The 17,548-nt window shown below is 33.3% G+C and overlaps 2 protein-coding genes across 3 annotated transcripts; both read left to right on the top strand.

The window, feature by feature from the left end:
* The first annotated feature begins 350 nt into the window (after window positions 1-350).
* On the top strand, window positions 351-6,912 carry LOC133307727 (PH, RCC1 and FYVE domains-containing protein 1-like). 2 transcript variants are annotated; one of them, XM_061508279.1, is made up of 10 exons: window positions 351-398; window positions 1,497-1,583; window positions 1,702-1,791; window positions 1,888-1,974; window positions 2,067-2,178; window positions 2,825-4,848; window positions 4,977-5,108; window positions 5,522-5,655; window positions 5,794-5,982; window positions 6,594-6,912. In XM_061508279.1, exons 1-10 carry the CDS (start codon window positions 351-353, stop codon window positions 6,754-6,756), a joined length of 3,066 nt encoding a protein of 1,021 aa, XP_061364263.1. In that variant the 3' UTR covers window positions 6,757-6,912. The 2 variants fall into 2 exon arrangements, with proteins under 2 accessions (XP_061364263.1, XP_061364262.1); XM_061508278.1 differs by having other exon boundaries at window positions 4,962-5,108.
* A 1,870-nt stretch (window positions 6,913-8,782) lies between these two features.
* On the top strand, window positions 8,783-9,367 carry LOC133307731 (uncharacterized). Its single transcript, XM_061508286.1, has one exon. The coding sequence runs from the start codon at window positions 8,804-8,806 to the stop codon at window positions 9,365-9,367; it is 564 nt and encodes a 187-aa protein (XP_061364270.1). The 5' UTR covers window positions 8,783-8,803.
* Window positions 9,368-17,548: the final 8,181 nt, after the last annotated feature.

Below are 17,548 nucleotides of genomic sequence, written 5' to 3'. Positions count from 1 at the left end.
TTTCTCTCTCCCAATTGCTGAATCCAAATTTGCTCAGAAACTGATCATACACTCATTGATGCAAATTTCACACCCCTTTTGCCAAATTTCAATCTTTTTGGGAGTGTCATGAGAAATCTTCATCTGGGTCATTCTCTGTTTTTTGAATCTATAGCAGAGACCCATTAGTACCATATCAGAGTCTGAGGAATTTTTTTTTTTTTTTTTAAATTAATTAAATCCTACTACTTTTTTTGGGGAAATTTTTCATCTTGAAGCTTTTGGAGACTTTGATGAGAGGCCCAAGTAGAAAGTATGACGCTTGAGCTTTGTCGTCTTCAGTTGTTTCCTTACAATTTTTATCAGATGGAATGGCAGATCCTGCTAGTTATTGGAATCATGATCGAGATATTGAGCAAGTTAGTTTCTTTACCATATTAAACTTTTCTCTTCATTTGATTATTTGGTGGCTAGAAAATATTAGAATTTTGAATTTTTTTCATCAGGCATGATCATATTTGTTTGTTTCAAGTGAGTATTAATTTTTGGTGTCTTTATTGTAGAAAGATAACTCAAAATATTGGGGATCCTTTTTGTTTTAGGGGTATTAGTTATAGACTTGTAGTTAAAATGCTATGTTGTGTATTGACAATTATGGATGCTGGTGTTACTCCTAATGAATTGATGAATTGTTTCTCCTAGCTAGAAGCAGTATGATTGGAGATAAGACATGCCCTCGCAAGCTACATTGTTTGATTGCAGGGGCAAAAGGCAGGGCAAAAGAAGGGAATGGAATTTTGGGGAGGGTGGAGAGGCCCAAACCTGAAACCGGATTAGTCGGACCCGTTAGGGTTTGGGACACCGGTTGGTATCTACCAAAAGAAAAAGAAGGAAATGGAAAATATGTCGTGAAAAACATAGCATACATACATAGAGAGAGGATCAATTTATACTAGTGTAAGTCTAATAAGTCTTATATTCATCTTTAGCCATTGATCCCACTTGAATCGAATGATCCACGTGACTAATAAAAGTGTACGGCTTACACCTGCTTCCCTTAGAAGGGGAAAAATATCCAAATTGATTCATGAGACAAGAGAAAGAAAGCAATTAAAAGGATGCTGAGGTATCTTGGTTTGTATATGTAGGCAATATGATATAAAACTTGAATCAATTTACTTAACATCAATATATGGTATTCTAGGAGAGGCAAAGTGAATATTTGTTAAAACCATGCACGCAGAGTAGCTATGCTAAAGAAGCAAAAAGATGGGGAAGGAAACTTTCATTGAACATGGTCATGATATTGCTCCTTTCTAAGTAGGTTTTGATAGGGTAGCAATCAAAGTCACTTTATCTAAATGGGGAAAATACTTAGGAAAAGATTTTGTGGCCACTGTAAGCATGTTCAAGTTTACATTTCTGCAATAGGAATTTGTTACTAATATGATATTTTAAAGATTATGTTGTTTAGGGGCTTCACTTTAGTTTAATTTTTCTTTTACCTCTTTGTGAAGGCACTCATTGCTTTAAAAAAGGGCACTCAGTTAGTTAAGTATAGTCGAAAAGGGAAGCCAAAATTTTGTTCATTCAGGCTCTCACAGGTGAGTTTTTTTACTGAAAAAAAGTTTTCATTTATATCCCAACAAAAATACATGCACATTATATAAATTGAATTATATATCTCTGTATGAATGATTTCACATTTAGTGGCATTAGCAGGATGAAACAAAACTGATTTGGATTTCTCATGGAAGGGAAAAGAGTCTGAATTTGTCTACTGTTTCGCGCATCATCCCAGGACAGAGAACAGTAAGTTAAATGCTTGGCCTTTGGAAGGCTAGATTTATGGTTATTTAGCACTCTGATATAGATATCCCAAGTTCTCTTTTAACTTGTACTTTGCAGGCTGTCTTTAGAAGATATTTGCGCCCTGAAAAGGATTATCTTTCATTTTCACTTATTTATAAAAAAGGGGAGCGATCACTTGATCTGGTTAGAAAATACAGTAACTCTCATATTGGACTTGAATTTGTCACTTTCATATAAATTTTTGAATCTATTGCTTACCCTTTTCATATGTCTAGATCTGCAAGGACAAAGCTGAGGTAGAGGTATGGTTTTCAGGCCTCAAGGAATTAATTTCTACTGGACTGCGTAGTAGGAGTAGGAGCACTAGAAGTGAATTAACTGATGTGAGTTTTAATATAAATTGTTTAAATGATAATTTAATTTTCAACTTATCTTAGTTTATACTTTGTTAATAGTTGCTGATTCCTATTTATTCCTTCAATTTCCCATGGACTAAATTCTACGTTTATTGTATTGGAAGATTATTTTATCACTAAGCTCAGCAGAATCTTAAACTCCAGGAAATGTTATGCTGGAGTATACAAACTATAGGATGTTCAGTGTAATTTATTCTAAAAAAATATGTGAGGAGTATGAAAAAATCAAATCTTATTAATATAAGGTTAAATCTATATATGCAAAACTCGTCAAAATATGTAAATGCTCAAGATGAGCTTTAGAATTCCATCTTGTAAACTTGTTTACATAAATTATAATAAATGGGGTGACAAAGATCAAACTAGCTTTCAAATATTTGATTATTTGATGTCATTGTTAGCATGAGCTCATTTTTTTTTTATATATCAAATACCATTTTTCTACAGTCATGTCAAGGAGGAATTCTCCTTTTAAGTTTAAGTTGTTGCACATGAATTATATTTTGTTTCTAATATCCTTATTTTGAGAACATTTCAATGAAGTATTTTTTTTTAATTTCACTTGCAGGATAGTGATGACTATGTTCTGAATGTTCGTCCTTTTGGTGGAACACTAGAGTTTACCTCAAGCATTGCCCTTGGCAGGTTTTCTTGTGATTCAGTTTCTCGTGAGTCTACATCGTCTTATTCAGCAAAATCAGATGTGGGGTCAGAACATTCAAATATGCCAGTAAGGACAAGTGTTGGAGATGGTTCCCGTGTTAGTGTGTCAAGTATTAGCCACGCAAGTAGTGTAGCATCAGGACCAGATGACATAGAGTCTCTAGGTGATGTTTATATATGGGGAGAGGTTTGGTCAGATGCCATTTCCTCTGATGGATTAGGGACTCAAGTCCCTTCCAAAACAGATGTGCTGACTCCCAAGCCATTAGAATCTGATGTTGTTCTTGATGTTCATCAGATTGGTCCTGGTGTGCGTCATATTGCTCTTGTTACAAGGCAAGGAGAGGCTTTTACTTGGGGAGAGGACTCTGGTGGAAGGCTCGGTCATGGATTTTGTAATGATTATGGTAGACCACAACTTGTGGAGTCCCTGGTAGTTACTAATGTGGGTTTTGTTGCATGTGGTGAGTATCATTCATGTGCTGTAACAATGTCTGGTGATCTATTCACATGGGGAGATGGTACACATAATGCTGGAATTCTTGGCCATGGCACTGATATTAGCTACTATATACCAAAGAGGGTCGCTGGCCCTTTAGATGGACTTCAGGTTGTATCTGTTGCATGTGGCTCATGGCATTCAGCAGTGGCAACCTCCAATGGAAAACTGTTTACCTTTGGTGATGGAAAGTTTGGTGTCTTGGGCCATGGAGATAGGGAAAGTGTGTCATATCCAAAGGAGGTACAATTATTGAGTGGACTAAAGGCTATTATGGTTGCATGTGGAGTATGGCACACAGCAGCCATTATTGAGGTTATGGATCCTACTGGTACAAACGCTTCTTCATCCAAGAAGCATCTTTTCACATGGGGTGATGGCGACCAATATCGTTTGGGTCATGCTAACAAGGAAACCTACCTTCAACCAACATGTGTGGCTGCACTATCTGAATATAGTTTTCAACAGGTTGCATGTGGACACACTATGACTGTTGCACTCACTGCATCTGGTCATGTTTTTACTGTGGGAGGCACTGCAAATGGTCAACTAGGAAATCCAATGTCTGATGGAAAAGTGCCAATTCTAGTAAGAGATAAATTAGTAGGTGAGTTTGTGGAAGAAATATCATGTGGGGCATATCATGCCGCTGTTTTGACTTCAAGAAGTGAACTATATACTTGGGGGAAAGGTGCCAATGGAAGATTGGGACATGGAGACACAGAAGATCAGAAAACTCCAACATTGGTGGAATCCTTGAAGGACAGGCACATAAAGACTATAGCATGTGGATCCAGTTTTACAACTTGTATATGCATCCATAAGTGGATTTCTGGAGCTGACCAATCTGTTTGCTCTGGTTGTCGACAACCATTTGGTTTTACAAGAAAAAGGCATAATTGTTATCATTGTGGATTGGTATATTGCCATCCTTGTAGTTCAAAAAAGGCATCCAAAGCAGCATTGGCTCCAACACCTGGCAAACCACATCGTGTGTGCGATGCTTGTTATGCTAAGCTTAAAGCTTCTGAGTCTGTTAGTGCTTCCAATTTTAATAGAGATATTACTCGTGCTTCCAATTCTAGTTCCATTTATGGAAGGGAAAGATTTGACAGGGGAGAGGTAAGGCCTTCAAAAGTTCTCTTGTTTCCCATCACAGAGTCAGTAAAACTCCTTGACGTAGGGACTAGTAAGGCTGGAGGGTCTGCTCTAAATCCTTCACGTTTACAAATGAAAGATGCTGCATTTCCAAGTTCAGTGAGTGCCATGCAGAATGCTTCCAAGCCTGTTACTGTCATGCAGCCAAGTCACCCTCCACCTCCACCTCCACCTGCTAGTTCAAGACCTGTATCACCATATGCAAGAAGACCACCAAGCCCAACGCGTTCTACCTCCCCTGGATTTTCAAGAAGCCTTATTGATAGCTTAAAGAAGAAGAATGAGCTTTTGAATCAAGAAGTCTCAAAAATGCAAAACCAAGTATACTTCATAGTTTATACCATTTTTAGATCAAATAATTACATTCTTTACTCTCAGAGGAACATATATGTCCCCATTCATAAGTTTTTATGAATTTTTCTTTTCGCATATAGATTCGAAGTTTGAAGGAGAGGAGTGACATTCAAGATATGAAGATTCAGGATCTTCAGAAAAATATTGAGGAAACCACCTCATTGGCTGGGGAGGAATCTTCTAAGCATATAGACGCAAAGGAATTTATTAAGTCTATGACTGATCAGGTATCTAGATTCTATATCTTGACATCACTATTGAACTTAGCTTATTTAAATAAAAGTTTCTTGTTCAGGTCATAGAACAGTGTTTTATTAAAAAATGAACGAAAGATCATACAAGTGGGAAGTAAGAAATCTTTGAAAATAGATCGGGTTTCCAATTGCATCTTCAAACTGCTAGTGGGGCTAACTAAAAAGATATTGCATGGTATAAGCTTAATTTTTCAATCTGAATAACTCTGAAGACAGATGAACCTTCATTCTTTTATCGATATCCTGATCTTAACTGTTAATTAATGGGGTTAATTAGAGAGTTATCGCATGACTTCAGCCTTATGTTTGAACCTGATGGGAAAGAAAAAGGTTGTTGATCATTCTAATCTAAACAGCTAAACTTGCTTCTGTTTGGTTTTATTTAGTTGAGGGAAGTGACTGAGACATTGCCACCAGAGATTCCTGACAATGAAACCTTGAGAACCATACATGCTCAGGCTGAAGATTTTCTTAGAGAGAGAATAGAATTTGAATCTTCTTCCTTCCCATCAAGCTTTGAGTCTGAGCAACAAAGGGCACCTGATATACCAGCCTCAGATAGTGACTCTTTAAAGCTGCAAGAGCAAACACTGGAAGGAAATGACGACAATGCTGGGGTTGATCCATCTATAGATGGAGGAAATGTTCTTCAAGAAAGCAACAGATCATCTGTACCTAGTACAGGATTGCCTCCACCAAGCTCAGAAAACAGTTCAAGAACACCTGATTCTTATAAGCCTATGAGAGAAGGAGAAGCATCAGTCATTGAACAATTTGAACCTGGTGTTTATGTCACGCTCTTAGTGCTACCTAATGGTAGCAAAGTTTTCAAACGTGTTAGATTCAGGTATAAGAGCTACTTTCTAATCTAACAAATTTCCAGATCTATATTTCCTTCATGTCAATATGCTGTGTATCTGTGGATCATTTTTTATTAGCTACTAAATTATTCTATTTTATAAAATACCTTCTTCTCAATGGGGGCATGTACATGAGTATTATGTGTGTGTTTGTGTGACTAAAAGGGTACTAAATTGTTGGAAACTTATATGGTCTTCTATTCCCATTAAGACCACTAAACAAAGATATGATGCTCATTAGCAACTGTGGAGGTTTTGATGTGCATTGATAGATTCTCATTTTTATTTTTTTAATCATCAGTTCCTACTTGATGTATATTCTTTTTATTCTTTTACACAATATTGGCATATGCAGAATGGTGTTATTATTTGATTACATGAAAGTTTCTATGGTAAATTGGTTTTTGTTATTTTGTTTCCACCTTTTGGTTTGATGACAATAGGTTAATGTTTTATGACATTATAAATTTATAAACCACTAGGTTATACCATTAATTAGAGCATTGGTTTTCTTTTTCAGTTCTTTCTATCTTTAATACTATTTCTCTCTTTTCAATTTTCCCTTTATTATTTATTATTTTTTCTTTTTTGGGTGCAGTAAGCGAAGATTTGATGAGCATCAGGCAGAAGAATGGTGGAACCAAAACAAAGATAGGGTGTTTGGGAAATATAGTCCAGCACCCATAAAGAATGCAATTCCTGGGTCATCTATCACCCCACCTCATGCTGAAGAGAATATTGAAGCATTACCTTCTTCCTAAATTTAGCTCTATGCTCTAACTAGGCATCACAATAGTCTGATGAGATGATCCAGAATAGAAGCAACATCAAATATACCAAGTGTGAAAAAATCTATATTAGGCAAATTACTGCAAAATTTTAGCAGCATCTACAACATTCTGAATATGACCTGCAATAGAGGATAGAATATATAGTAGGAACAACATAACATAATGTTTATAGATAGTAAACTTAATTATGATTTTAACATGCTTCGGATCTAACTCTTTCCTTGGAATTGTGCATTTGTACATATGTAATTTAACTCCTACAAAGTCTAGAGAAGCAGGTAACATATGAATAAGGAATAATGCCACAAGCACACTCCTGTTTTTTCTTTTTTCTTTTAAATAGAAGTGCATACTACTTGCTTTTGTACTGTTTGATTGCCTTGAACTAAAAGCCAATTATGTGATTATAACCTATGTGGAAAAGCAGTGGTGGAGTTAGGGAAGGATTAGGAGGGGTCATCGCCCCCTCAATTTTTTTCAAACCTTTATCTTAGATTACGTTCAGAATTAAAAGAAAGGTAATGTAACATAAGTTCACCCCCTGATCCTTATTATTCATTATGTATGATGAAAACTTAGAGAATTCTTCAAATCTGACTACGTATCGACCCACTATCGTGTGTTGCCCAGTCGAAATTAGTTCGAATTTTGCTTTCCCCATCCCCTCTCTCAAAACTTTATGGGAAGTCATTTTATTTATTTTGTTCTGCTAAATTTGATGTAGCAGGCTTTAGAGTGGGGTAGACAACTATTCCTAAAGGATATTAAATACGGTATGAATATCAACAGAAAGTAAAAAGTCTATGTTGTTTATACTCTGTAGACTATTGACATGCAAAATCCATTGAACTATTGATTACCTTACGAAATCCTGAAGAATGTACAGACTCTACTTTTAGTGGTTATCTTTTTCTAAGAAAAGTGGAAGCATGTGGCTGCTGTTATGTTTTTCGGCGAGTCACTATCCTGTCTAATTGACTGCCAAACATAGCATAACCACACTGCTTCTAAATCTGATGAGGAAACAATGGTAAACCTTCAGCACCAGCCAGTGTTGGTCTATTTTCATTTATCTAGTCTATTCAACATGTTACATTCAAATTCTCATTGTCTTCAGTGGAAATTGGAAACAGATGTACACATAAAATGGTTATTTTATCATTAACTAGGAAAGGAATATAACTCATGCAAACTCCTTTTTATTATAAATTGTTCATAATTACTTAATGTAGTTCAATTCAAATTTAAATGAATTTTTTGTCTACATAGGAGGTCTAAGATATAATATAGAGAGAGAGAGAGAGAGGGGTGGTTAGGCTAGTTAAGTGTTGATAAATTGATTTAAGAGATTAGGTCTCACTTATGACTTTTAGATCAAAATTCAAATAATTTATTTTTAAGTATTCTATGAAAAGCAACATAAATAACTTTACTCAAAACTTAATGCCAATGGAAAACTAATTATAAAATGAATAAAATGTTATTTCTTCTTCTCTTTTTGTTGTGGGGAAGAGGGTACAGATCAGTGATCAACTAGCTTTTACATTAGAAAAATAGAATTGGAGCCCACAAGGACACAACCACATGGGAAAACCAATACTGGTGCCTTTACAGAATTTAGCTTTCCTTATTCTCTCTATACTTAGCACCCAAGGCTGCTTCTATGCTGTCAATTTTGCCGAAAGTGATGAGCTTGTACCAAGAAATTACACCCTTTAAGGTTTCATTATATTACAACTCATGCCATCAATATATATGACTCAGTGTTCCACATTTTCTGCTGTAGAAATCAAAACAATGGCATTTCTGTAATTCTGGTGACAAATAATGTGCCAATTGGACATCATAAAGATAGTAGCAACTTGTAGAACAAAGTGATTTTATAAAACTAAAAAGGGCATCAAAGCTTCCTTCATGAGATTGAGAACCATTTCTAATTGCTTTTGCTTGCATTTGTATACATTCTTCCGAGCCTTCCCTATCCAAACCCTTTCAAACTAAAATCCTTCCTTTTGTGATGTCTCGCTTGAGGCTAGCAAAGAAGCTTCAACCTGCCAAGAAGGCATGGAAGAGCTTCTCCAACAGATTACAGTCCAAATTCAACAAACTCAACATCACCAAGTCCATCAAAACCACTCTTCAACGCTTGATTTCAGCATTTCATTCCCTTAGCAATCTCATATCCTCAAAGGGTCATCGCTCTCTCACTAGTAAAAAGCCATATGCTACTACTTCTTACCACCATTTTCATCACAAGAACTTTGCTGCTATAGGCATAGATGAACTCTTTTCTGAGGCTGCTTCTGTGTCTGTGCATGCCACCAATTGCAACAAGAGTACTCATGCAACACAAGGGGAAACAAGCAGAGGCAAAGAGGTTTATGTTAACAAGGATTTGGTTGGTGAGAGTAGTGGCATGAATACTATAGAAGATGCATGGAAAGCTGTGGTTGCTAAGTCTCCACAACTGCATGTGGATCAAAAGGCAGAAGAGTTCATCTCCAAGTTTCATGAAGATATGAGGCTTCAGAAAGAGAGGTCAATGCTTGAATTTCAGGAGATGCTAGCACGCAGTGCCTAAATTTTATCTCAACACATTCATTTTCTAATTTGACATATACTACAAGATACAAAATATGGGAGGTTATATTTATAATTTTTTTTTCTTAAAATATCTTACAATGATTTTATTACATGCACTTTCGTCAAAATCAAATTAAGTGCCCTCATTTAATATCTTTTTATCACTGTTAATTTGATTTTGATCTAACAACAAGAAAAATAATGATAAGAAGTTATAAGAAAAAGAGATTGTAAACATAACCTCCCTTTATACCAAGGATGATGTTTGGTTTTGCTTTTATTTTTATTTCATTTTTCATTTTGGCTTCTATTGAGAAGCAAAATAAGCACATAATGGTTTTGCAAAGATGTGTGAAGATGTATAGGAAATTTAGGCTTTTGTGAGGGATTTTTTTTTTCATTTATTTGTATTCTTTCTTCTCTTGGCTCGCAGTATATATATATCTGATCGATTGTGCATTTGTTTATGAAAATATATAAAAGTGTGTATGGAATGTATTAGCAAGTGACTTTGTATTTCTTTCTTCATTTATTTTGTATGGAATGTAATAGCAAGTGTGTATGAAAATAATAAAAGTGTGTATGAAAATTGTTTTATAAAATTATTCTACAAAATAAAAATATAAAAGAACTTGTTTCATGAAATTTGTTTTAGGGACCGTATATGCAAATAAAGCAAGGGACACCAACCACTACCCCAATGCCTTATTTGAGATACTTTATTATTATAATAATATTTATTATATACTTTCATACAAATTCAAATAAAATGGTTCAAGCAGTGACCCCCGATTGGATTGATCACCTACTGATCCACAGTACTCCAATCGGATCGATCACTTATGCTGTTTTTATAACATTGATAGATCGGGTTCATGGATATTGATTTTTATTTTTGATTCTAAATAATGGATGATTACATGGATTGGTTGTCAAACTTGGTATGCTACATTGTATCGACACTTGAAAAAATCTGAATTGTCGTGTCCGACCCGACATTTTTCAACACTCTTTGATACTCTGACACACTCTAACATCTATAATATTTGAAATTTCATTAGATATCATGAAAATTTGATCGATATTTTATCAAACTGATATAATAAAAATTAAAAATGGATACCGAATAAATCTCACTAAAGTGTATAAGATATTTTCAATTTGAAAATATAATAGTAAATATTTACATCTTATATTTTTTTGCAAAATTGAAGAGTATTATAAGTTTAATTTCATTTTTTTATTAAAATATTGAATATTAAATATAATATACACTACATAAATTACAAATTATTTAATATCAAAATGTGATCTAACGTATCGAAATCTAACATTTTTTAAAATTAACTTGTCGAAATGTTGTGTGTCTTATCTCGTATCGATATCGATGCAAGATACTATCTAGGTATATAGTTGTAACACCAACGACTAAATCTTAGCTTCTTGTTAGTTATAGTGCAGGTTGTGCAGCTTTGATTATATTTATTATATAATTGTATCTAGGGTTTAAAATCTCTCATATTGTAAATGATAAAATATTTTTTTACACACACACAGAGGGAGTATGAGATCCTTTATTTTTCTCTCTTCTCCTTACATGACCCCACACACTTTTGTGTGTATAAGATGTAAAATAATCTCTTATAACATAAGAAACATTAAATCTTTATATATATATATATATATATAATATGGGGTAAATATTTCTACAGTCACTTTAGATAAGGTTATCTACAGCTACCCCAAAAATTACATCGTTTTGATTAATGAAGAATTTTATGTGAATTAATGAAGGGTGTTTCCGTAATTTTGTTTATTTTTTTATCATATATATTTTACTGAAATACCCTTCATTAATTCACCTAAAATTACAGAAACACCCTTCATTAATCAAAACGACATAGTTTTTGGGGTAGCTGTAGATAACCTTATACAAAGTGGCTGTAGAAATATTTTTTTTCCATATAATATATACATTGTTGTTAAAAACTAGTGTAAAAACTTACGTTTTTACTTTTTTACTAAGGTGATACGTTTTAAAACGCAAGTAAAAACTCTCATTAGTAAAAACTGGTAAAAACTACGTGTATAAACGTAAAAATGGTAGAAACACAAATTTTTACGTTTTTACTTAAACCAAAACATCAAAGCAGGTCAACTTTTAACCTATGATTGATTTTATTTTTATATTTTTAATAATAATAATAATAAAAACCTATTTCCATTTCCCCAAAACAAATGCACAGTATCTTCTTCTAGCTATTTGAAAAAAAAATCCTCATGCGCAGCTGCTGTATTTTCATTTAAGAGTTGTTAAACTTTTTTCTTTTGATGTTGTAGAACTTGGTTATAGGAGTTGTTAAACTTTTTTTGTATTTTTGGATTTATGTCTTATATAGTTATGTGAGTTATATCTTTTAAATATGAAGTTATTCATTGACTTTTGAGTAGTGATTTATGTGATATTTTTTTTACATGCATATATATATATATATATATATATATATATATATATAATTTTTTGTATCTTGACCTTAAGTAGTAAAACCTTTACCTTTTGTGTCATTTCTACGATTTACGTTTCTACAATTCCCTTCCGTTTCTACGTGAAACTCAATTTTGACAACATTGTGTGTGTGTGTGTGTGTATATATATATATAGGGATAGGATATTGTGACAACCAAATAATGTTACTACCAAATCTTAATCGTTGATTTCCGCAATCAACGGTTAAGATGTGGTAGTAACATTGGTAGTAACATTATTTGGTTGTCACAATATCATATCCCATATATATATGGGAAATGTTTTTCTCATGTTGCATGAGACAAATTGTCTCATGCAATACACAAAAAAGTGAGTGGGACACACTGAGAAGAAGAGAAAGAAAGGAAAAAAGTGGATCTTATCCACTTTTTTGTGTGTTGCATAAGATAATTTATCTCATGCAACATGTGAAAAACATATCCCTATATATATACATATATATAGGTTATATATATATAGGTCAGGATCATTTTACACTAGTGTAAGTTACACTTTTAATCTTGTCAGTTGATTCCACTTATCAAATTTTTAGTAATATGAACCATTGGACACAAATGGATCAATGGTCAAGATTAAGTGTAAGACTTCTAATGTAAGAACTCGCACCGTTAATTAAGGAAGTTAATTAATTAATTATGAGAAATTAGGAAATAATTTCATAATTGATCCTAATAATTATTATGAGGCTCTAATAATTATAGTAAGTGAGTAAGAATGCTGAAAGTCGCTTTTCGGAAGAAAAGTGCAGATACCGGTTCTGCTAGTTGGTATAAATCCGTACCGAAAAAGTATTCTGGAAAATTATAATAAGTGCATGATAATTACTAGAATAATATGTAGGACTTGTAAAATGAGTTTCAAGTCAAAATAATGAGAACTGGTGCCAGAAACTAGTATTGGCTATGAAAAGCGCGTACCGGAAAGGTGCTCCAAAAATTATAAGAAAAATATAATAATTCTTGTAAAATTGAGTAGGTTAAGAATTCAAAGTTTGGGATTAAAATGCTAAGCGTAGCAATTAAAGTTAATATTGTGTGTTAAAGGCTTAAGTGACTATAAATGCAACTTATGCACAAAACCCTAGGCCATATTGGCTTCCTACGTGAATGCTTAGCTGCTGAGTGCCTCTTCCTTTGTTGTTCATCCCTTTCTCTTCACCTTGAGAGCCAATAAGTCATCTTTCTTCTTGGTTTCTTCATCAAACACTTAGTGTGAGTGGGGAGAGTGCTTTTGTTCTGAGTTTTGTCACTGCCTTGTGAGGGGCTGAGTTGGTGGTTTTGGTTATGGGAACCTTGGAGTTGGCTTTTTGAGCTTCTAGGTGTGATCTTTTGGTGCAAGAATCAACCTTTGGTGTGGCATTTTCGTGCACCTTCTTGGCCTGCATTGTTGGAGCTGTTTGGAGAGCTCCATGAGCCTTTGCTTTTCTGTTTTGAACCTTGAGTAAGTGGTTCTACCCTTGGTCTTGAGTTTTGTTGCTTAAAGATGAAGTCTTGGCATGTTAATGGGTTAAACAAGTAACCAACTGTCATATGAACATAAATGAACCTTAAGATGCATGTTTAAGCTTTTGGAAGTGTTAAAAATGGAACCTTGGAAGGATATCTTCGCGAAATGCAGAAACTGCATTCTGTTGCGAAATATCCGGATATTTGGTCGACAAATATCCGGATATTGATATCCGGATATGGGGATCTTGATATCCGGATATGTGATATCGGGATATGTCCCCGAGGAATATCCGGATATTCTAGGTTTGCGAGGAACAGTAGCGTACTGTTCATCCAGAACTGATCTATGCATTTGTGGACCCTAGTTTGAGGAAGTTGAACTTCTGTAATTAATTAATATAAGTCAGAATCATATGATTAAGGGCTTATGGCTTGGTAAGAAGCCTTAAGACGTAAAACGTAATGGAAATGCGTTGTCTTAATATTGTATGCTTGCGGTGCATGTTTATTGATATATTATTGGTCCATAACATATTGTGAATCTACTGTGTTTGGACTTTGAGCTGTGGACTCTTGGCTTTGGGTGTTAGCTTGCAAGGTAAGCTTTTGTGTCCTCGGTTTAGCCATGTTATGATTCCACCATGTCCCATAGGGGTATGGTTATATGCATGTTGTGTTAAATGCTTTGGATATTTTGAAATGTTTTTGAGCTGATATGTGCAATGGCTTATAATATGTATGTGTTGTTTCCACTTAGTCGGTAAGCCTGAGTATGTGGCGTCATACAAGATGGTGAGTCTGTGGGTGGGTGCAAGTAGCGTCTTGCATATTGTGTGGGTAATAATGTGATCCTTCATTTTTCTGATCAGTAGAATAGTATTGACACACATGACATGATTATCTGCTGCATTGCACTATTTTAGAACTGATGATGATAAACTGCTTTTGAACTTATATTGCACATGTAAGTGAGCTTGGGGTGGAAGATCCTGGAGGACCCCTTGTCTTACTGAGATTTCTTGTTTAGAGATCTCACCCCACGTTTGGGGAATACTTATTTCAGGTTCAGGTAGTATGGTGATTGATGCCTCTGGCGGCAGGAGGCCAGAGCTTAGCTAATTATGATATTTATGTTGTATTGCTGACATGACTGAATTCGATGTTGTTTATGTTTTCCGCATCATTATTATGTTGATGATATTGAGACTATGTTGGGCTTTGTTGCCTTATTTGGGTGAGCATGGGAGTTGTCTATGCCACTATGTTGTTAGTACTTTTGAGTTGAGTTGTATAAACTGCAAGTTGGTCCGGCCTACGTGTTGTAGTTCCGTGACTAGAGACTTACATTATGCTATTTAATTAATGAGGTATTTTCAGTTAGCTGTTTTATTGCAATTACATACAGGCGATCTTTTGAAAATGATTAAGCAATCAAGTTGGTAATGATTAATGACATCATAATTGAAAAGAAAAAGATATTTCGCAATTTTTTTTAATTAAGCGCAGCTTAATACGATAGTATGATAACATTACCGGATATATACGGGGTGTTACATCTAACTCTTACACCGGTATAAGAATATCCTGCTATATATATATATATATATATATATATATATATATATATATAACGGAAGGATCTGTTTACAAGTTTTTTTTAACAAATTTTTGCAAATTACACTATGTACTCCCGAAAGTACATAGTGTAACCTAGTGTACTTCCGAGTGTACATAGTGTAGTTTGTAAGAATTTATAAGCAAAAATTTTGTAAATATAACCCTATTGTCACACACACACACATATATATATATAAGTCAACAAGATGAACCAATAATCCATTTACCCAACCAAATCAACCTATATCCCTTACACATAAAACCTTATGGTTGTTTGGTAGAGGAGAAATATTATTTTACCCAAGAATGACGATTCTCGGGAATATAATAAAAAAGTGAGTTTTTCAGAAATGTTAACAAAAAGTTATTTGGTAGGTCAAAATATCACTGAAATTATTAGCTTAAGTTTCTCGAGTCTATGTTTCGTTGATGGTAAAATATTGTTGGGAATATGTGTTAAATTTACGAAACTAACCCTTGTTTTTTTTTATTTGTTAGAGATATAATAAACCATTCATTTGCTTTGATACTTGTAAATGATAAGTTTTTCTGCACTTATAGAACAATAACCAGCAAGGGGAAGAATATTTGGTTGTTTCAAATGATTTATTTTTAAATTTATATAATTTTACTTATTATTAATATTAATATATTTAAATCGAGAATTTTATAAACTAATTCATAATATATTATGTATATTTTTTGTCTATTAAAAGTTAATACATCATATTATAATATATGATAAAGATTTTCCAACATGAATTTTTTGTACTATTATGGCTCATGGAATGAATCAAAATCATGAACGTAATTATAAAAAGTTTTAGTGATTAATAAATTAAATTCATATACTAAAAATATTTTGAATTTTTAATATATAATTTAATAATTAAAATTAGTAAATATAATTTATCGGAAAATCATATTATTTCTTTTTATTAAAACTGAATTCAAGTTTTTCTTTCTTTATTAAAATTAAGCATCCATTATTACTATCTTTTTTCATTAAATTTAATTATTCAAAATTAGAAAACAAATATTTAAGTATGACTAAGTTATTTTAAAAAGAAAATTTTGAATTTTTTCGTCCAAAATAAAATGTAAAGATTAATAACTTGTACATAAAAATTTTAAAGGTATCTCGTTGCATGAAAGATTAATAACAACTGGTTAAGATGTAAGAAATCTCTGTCATTTGATCCATATGCTTGATCGTTCAAAAATAAGTTAAAATGTTTTTTAGCTTATATATTAATTATTTTAATGTCTTTGATATGTCAAATATAATTTTAGAAGATCTCAAAATGTTTATTTATTAGGAAAAGAACCTAATAATCACAAATATAAAAATTAAATTACCATATTGATTTATTTTTAAATATTTTATTTAAAGATATTGGACTCTCATGCAATAGGAGATAATAATCTCATACTATAGATACAACTTTAGTGTGTTCCACACTTAAAAAATAAGAAGAAGAAAATGAATGCTCAAATCTCTATGAGTGTATAGCACGAAGGATGCTTTCTCATACAACATGAAAAAGCATTGTCCTTTATTTAATTAATGCAGCCAATTGCATACACATTTGGTGTGCAACTAGTTGCCTATGTGGTATGCGTGCAACTATCATGCAGCAAACTTCCACGAGTTGCGACGTATTGTAGCATATCTGAAAATATGGTATATCATATTCGGATATTTGTTGTAATGTATCAAGATATCTATGGTAGCATATTCGGATACATGTTGTAGCATATCCAAATATCTTGGGGTGATTTATTTGGATATGTCTTGACATGCATATTAATATGTACTTTCCAGAAAGTGTTCCAAGAGTTATAAACAACTATATTTTGTTGGAAACTTATAAATACTCACTTTCAACGGCTCTAAACAATCTTGGACACTGTTGAATCATTACATGAGCCTTCCTTAATAGATTTTATTGCTCTACACTTGCATAACTCATTCTTGATCATTTAAAGTCTTTGAGCTTATCTCTTTGTGAAAGATCATAAATGCATAGAGCTTCAATTTATATTATCAACACTTGGAGAATGTTTATTCAATTCCAAACACATTCCACATTGTATTATTGAGTTACAGGGTAGTGAGATCCTTAGTGATTGAGAGGTAGCCTATCACCTAGGAAAGTTTGGGAAAAGTTGTGAAGGTTGCTAAATACCTAAATTTGGTGGAAGTTGTAAGGTTATCTAGTACCCGAAAACTTGGTGGTTGTAACGGTTTATCAAACACCCATTGAAGCTTGGTGAAATAGTGGAAAACTATTGACTAGTTGTAATCTGGATATAGGTCACAAGTGGTGGTGGTCGAAGAAGGATAAACCGAGTTTACGTTCTTCCTAACCCTTAACTATTTATTTTCTAGCACTTCACGTATTCCTTGATCTCTTGTATGTGCTAGTACATATGTTGTACAATTGTGTTAGAATATATATAATGGATTGGTTGAATGTATTGATAAGTTTGATTGAAATTATTTTTTAGAAACAATAAAACAAAAAAGAAAAAGATTATGACCTTTTAGAGAATTGAAAGATAG

Source organism: Gastrolobium bilobum, unplaced genomic scaffold (assembly GCF_033153095.1).
Source record: "Gastrolobium bilobum isolate Gb01-03AN ecotype WA unplaced genomic scaffold, APGP_CSIRO_Gbil_v1 utg6672, whole genome shotgun sequence".
Lineage (NCBI taxonomy): Eukaryota > Viridiplantae > Streptophyta > Magnoliopsida > Fabales > Fabaceae > Gastrolobium > Gastrolobium bilobum.
The sequence above is the reverse complement of the archived record's forward strand: the minus strand, read 5'-3'. Positions and strand labels throughout refer to the sequence as shown.

What these genes read in the sequence shown, in the direction of transcription:
- LOC133307731 (XM_061508286.1), top strand. Translation starts at nt 8,804, where the DNA reads ATGTCTCGCTTGAGGCTAGCAAAGAAGCTTCAACCTGCCAAGAAGGCA.
- LOC133307727 (XM_061508278.1), top strand. Translation starts at nt 351, where the DNA reads ATGGCAGATCCTGCTAGTTATTGGAATCATGATCGAGATATTGAGCAA. An exon ending in GGGAGCGATCACTTGATCTG is followed by an intron (nt 1,975 to 2,066) that starts GTTAGAAAATAC and finishes TCATATGTCTAG; the next exon opens with ATCTGCAAGGACAAAGCTGA. An exon ending in TCCTTCCCATCAAGCTTTGA is followed by an intron (nt 5,656 to 5,793) that starts GTCTGAGCAACA and finishes TCTTCAAGAAAG; the next exon opens with CAACAGATCATCTGTACCTA.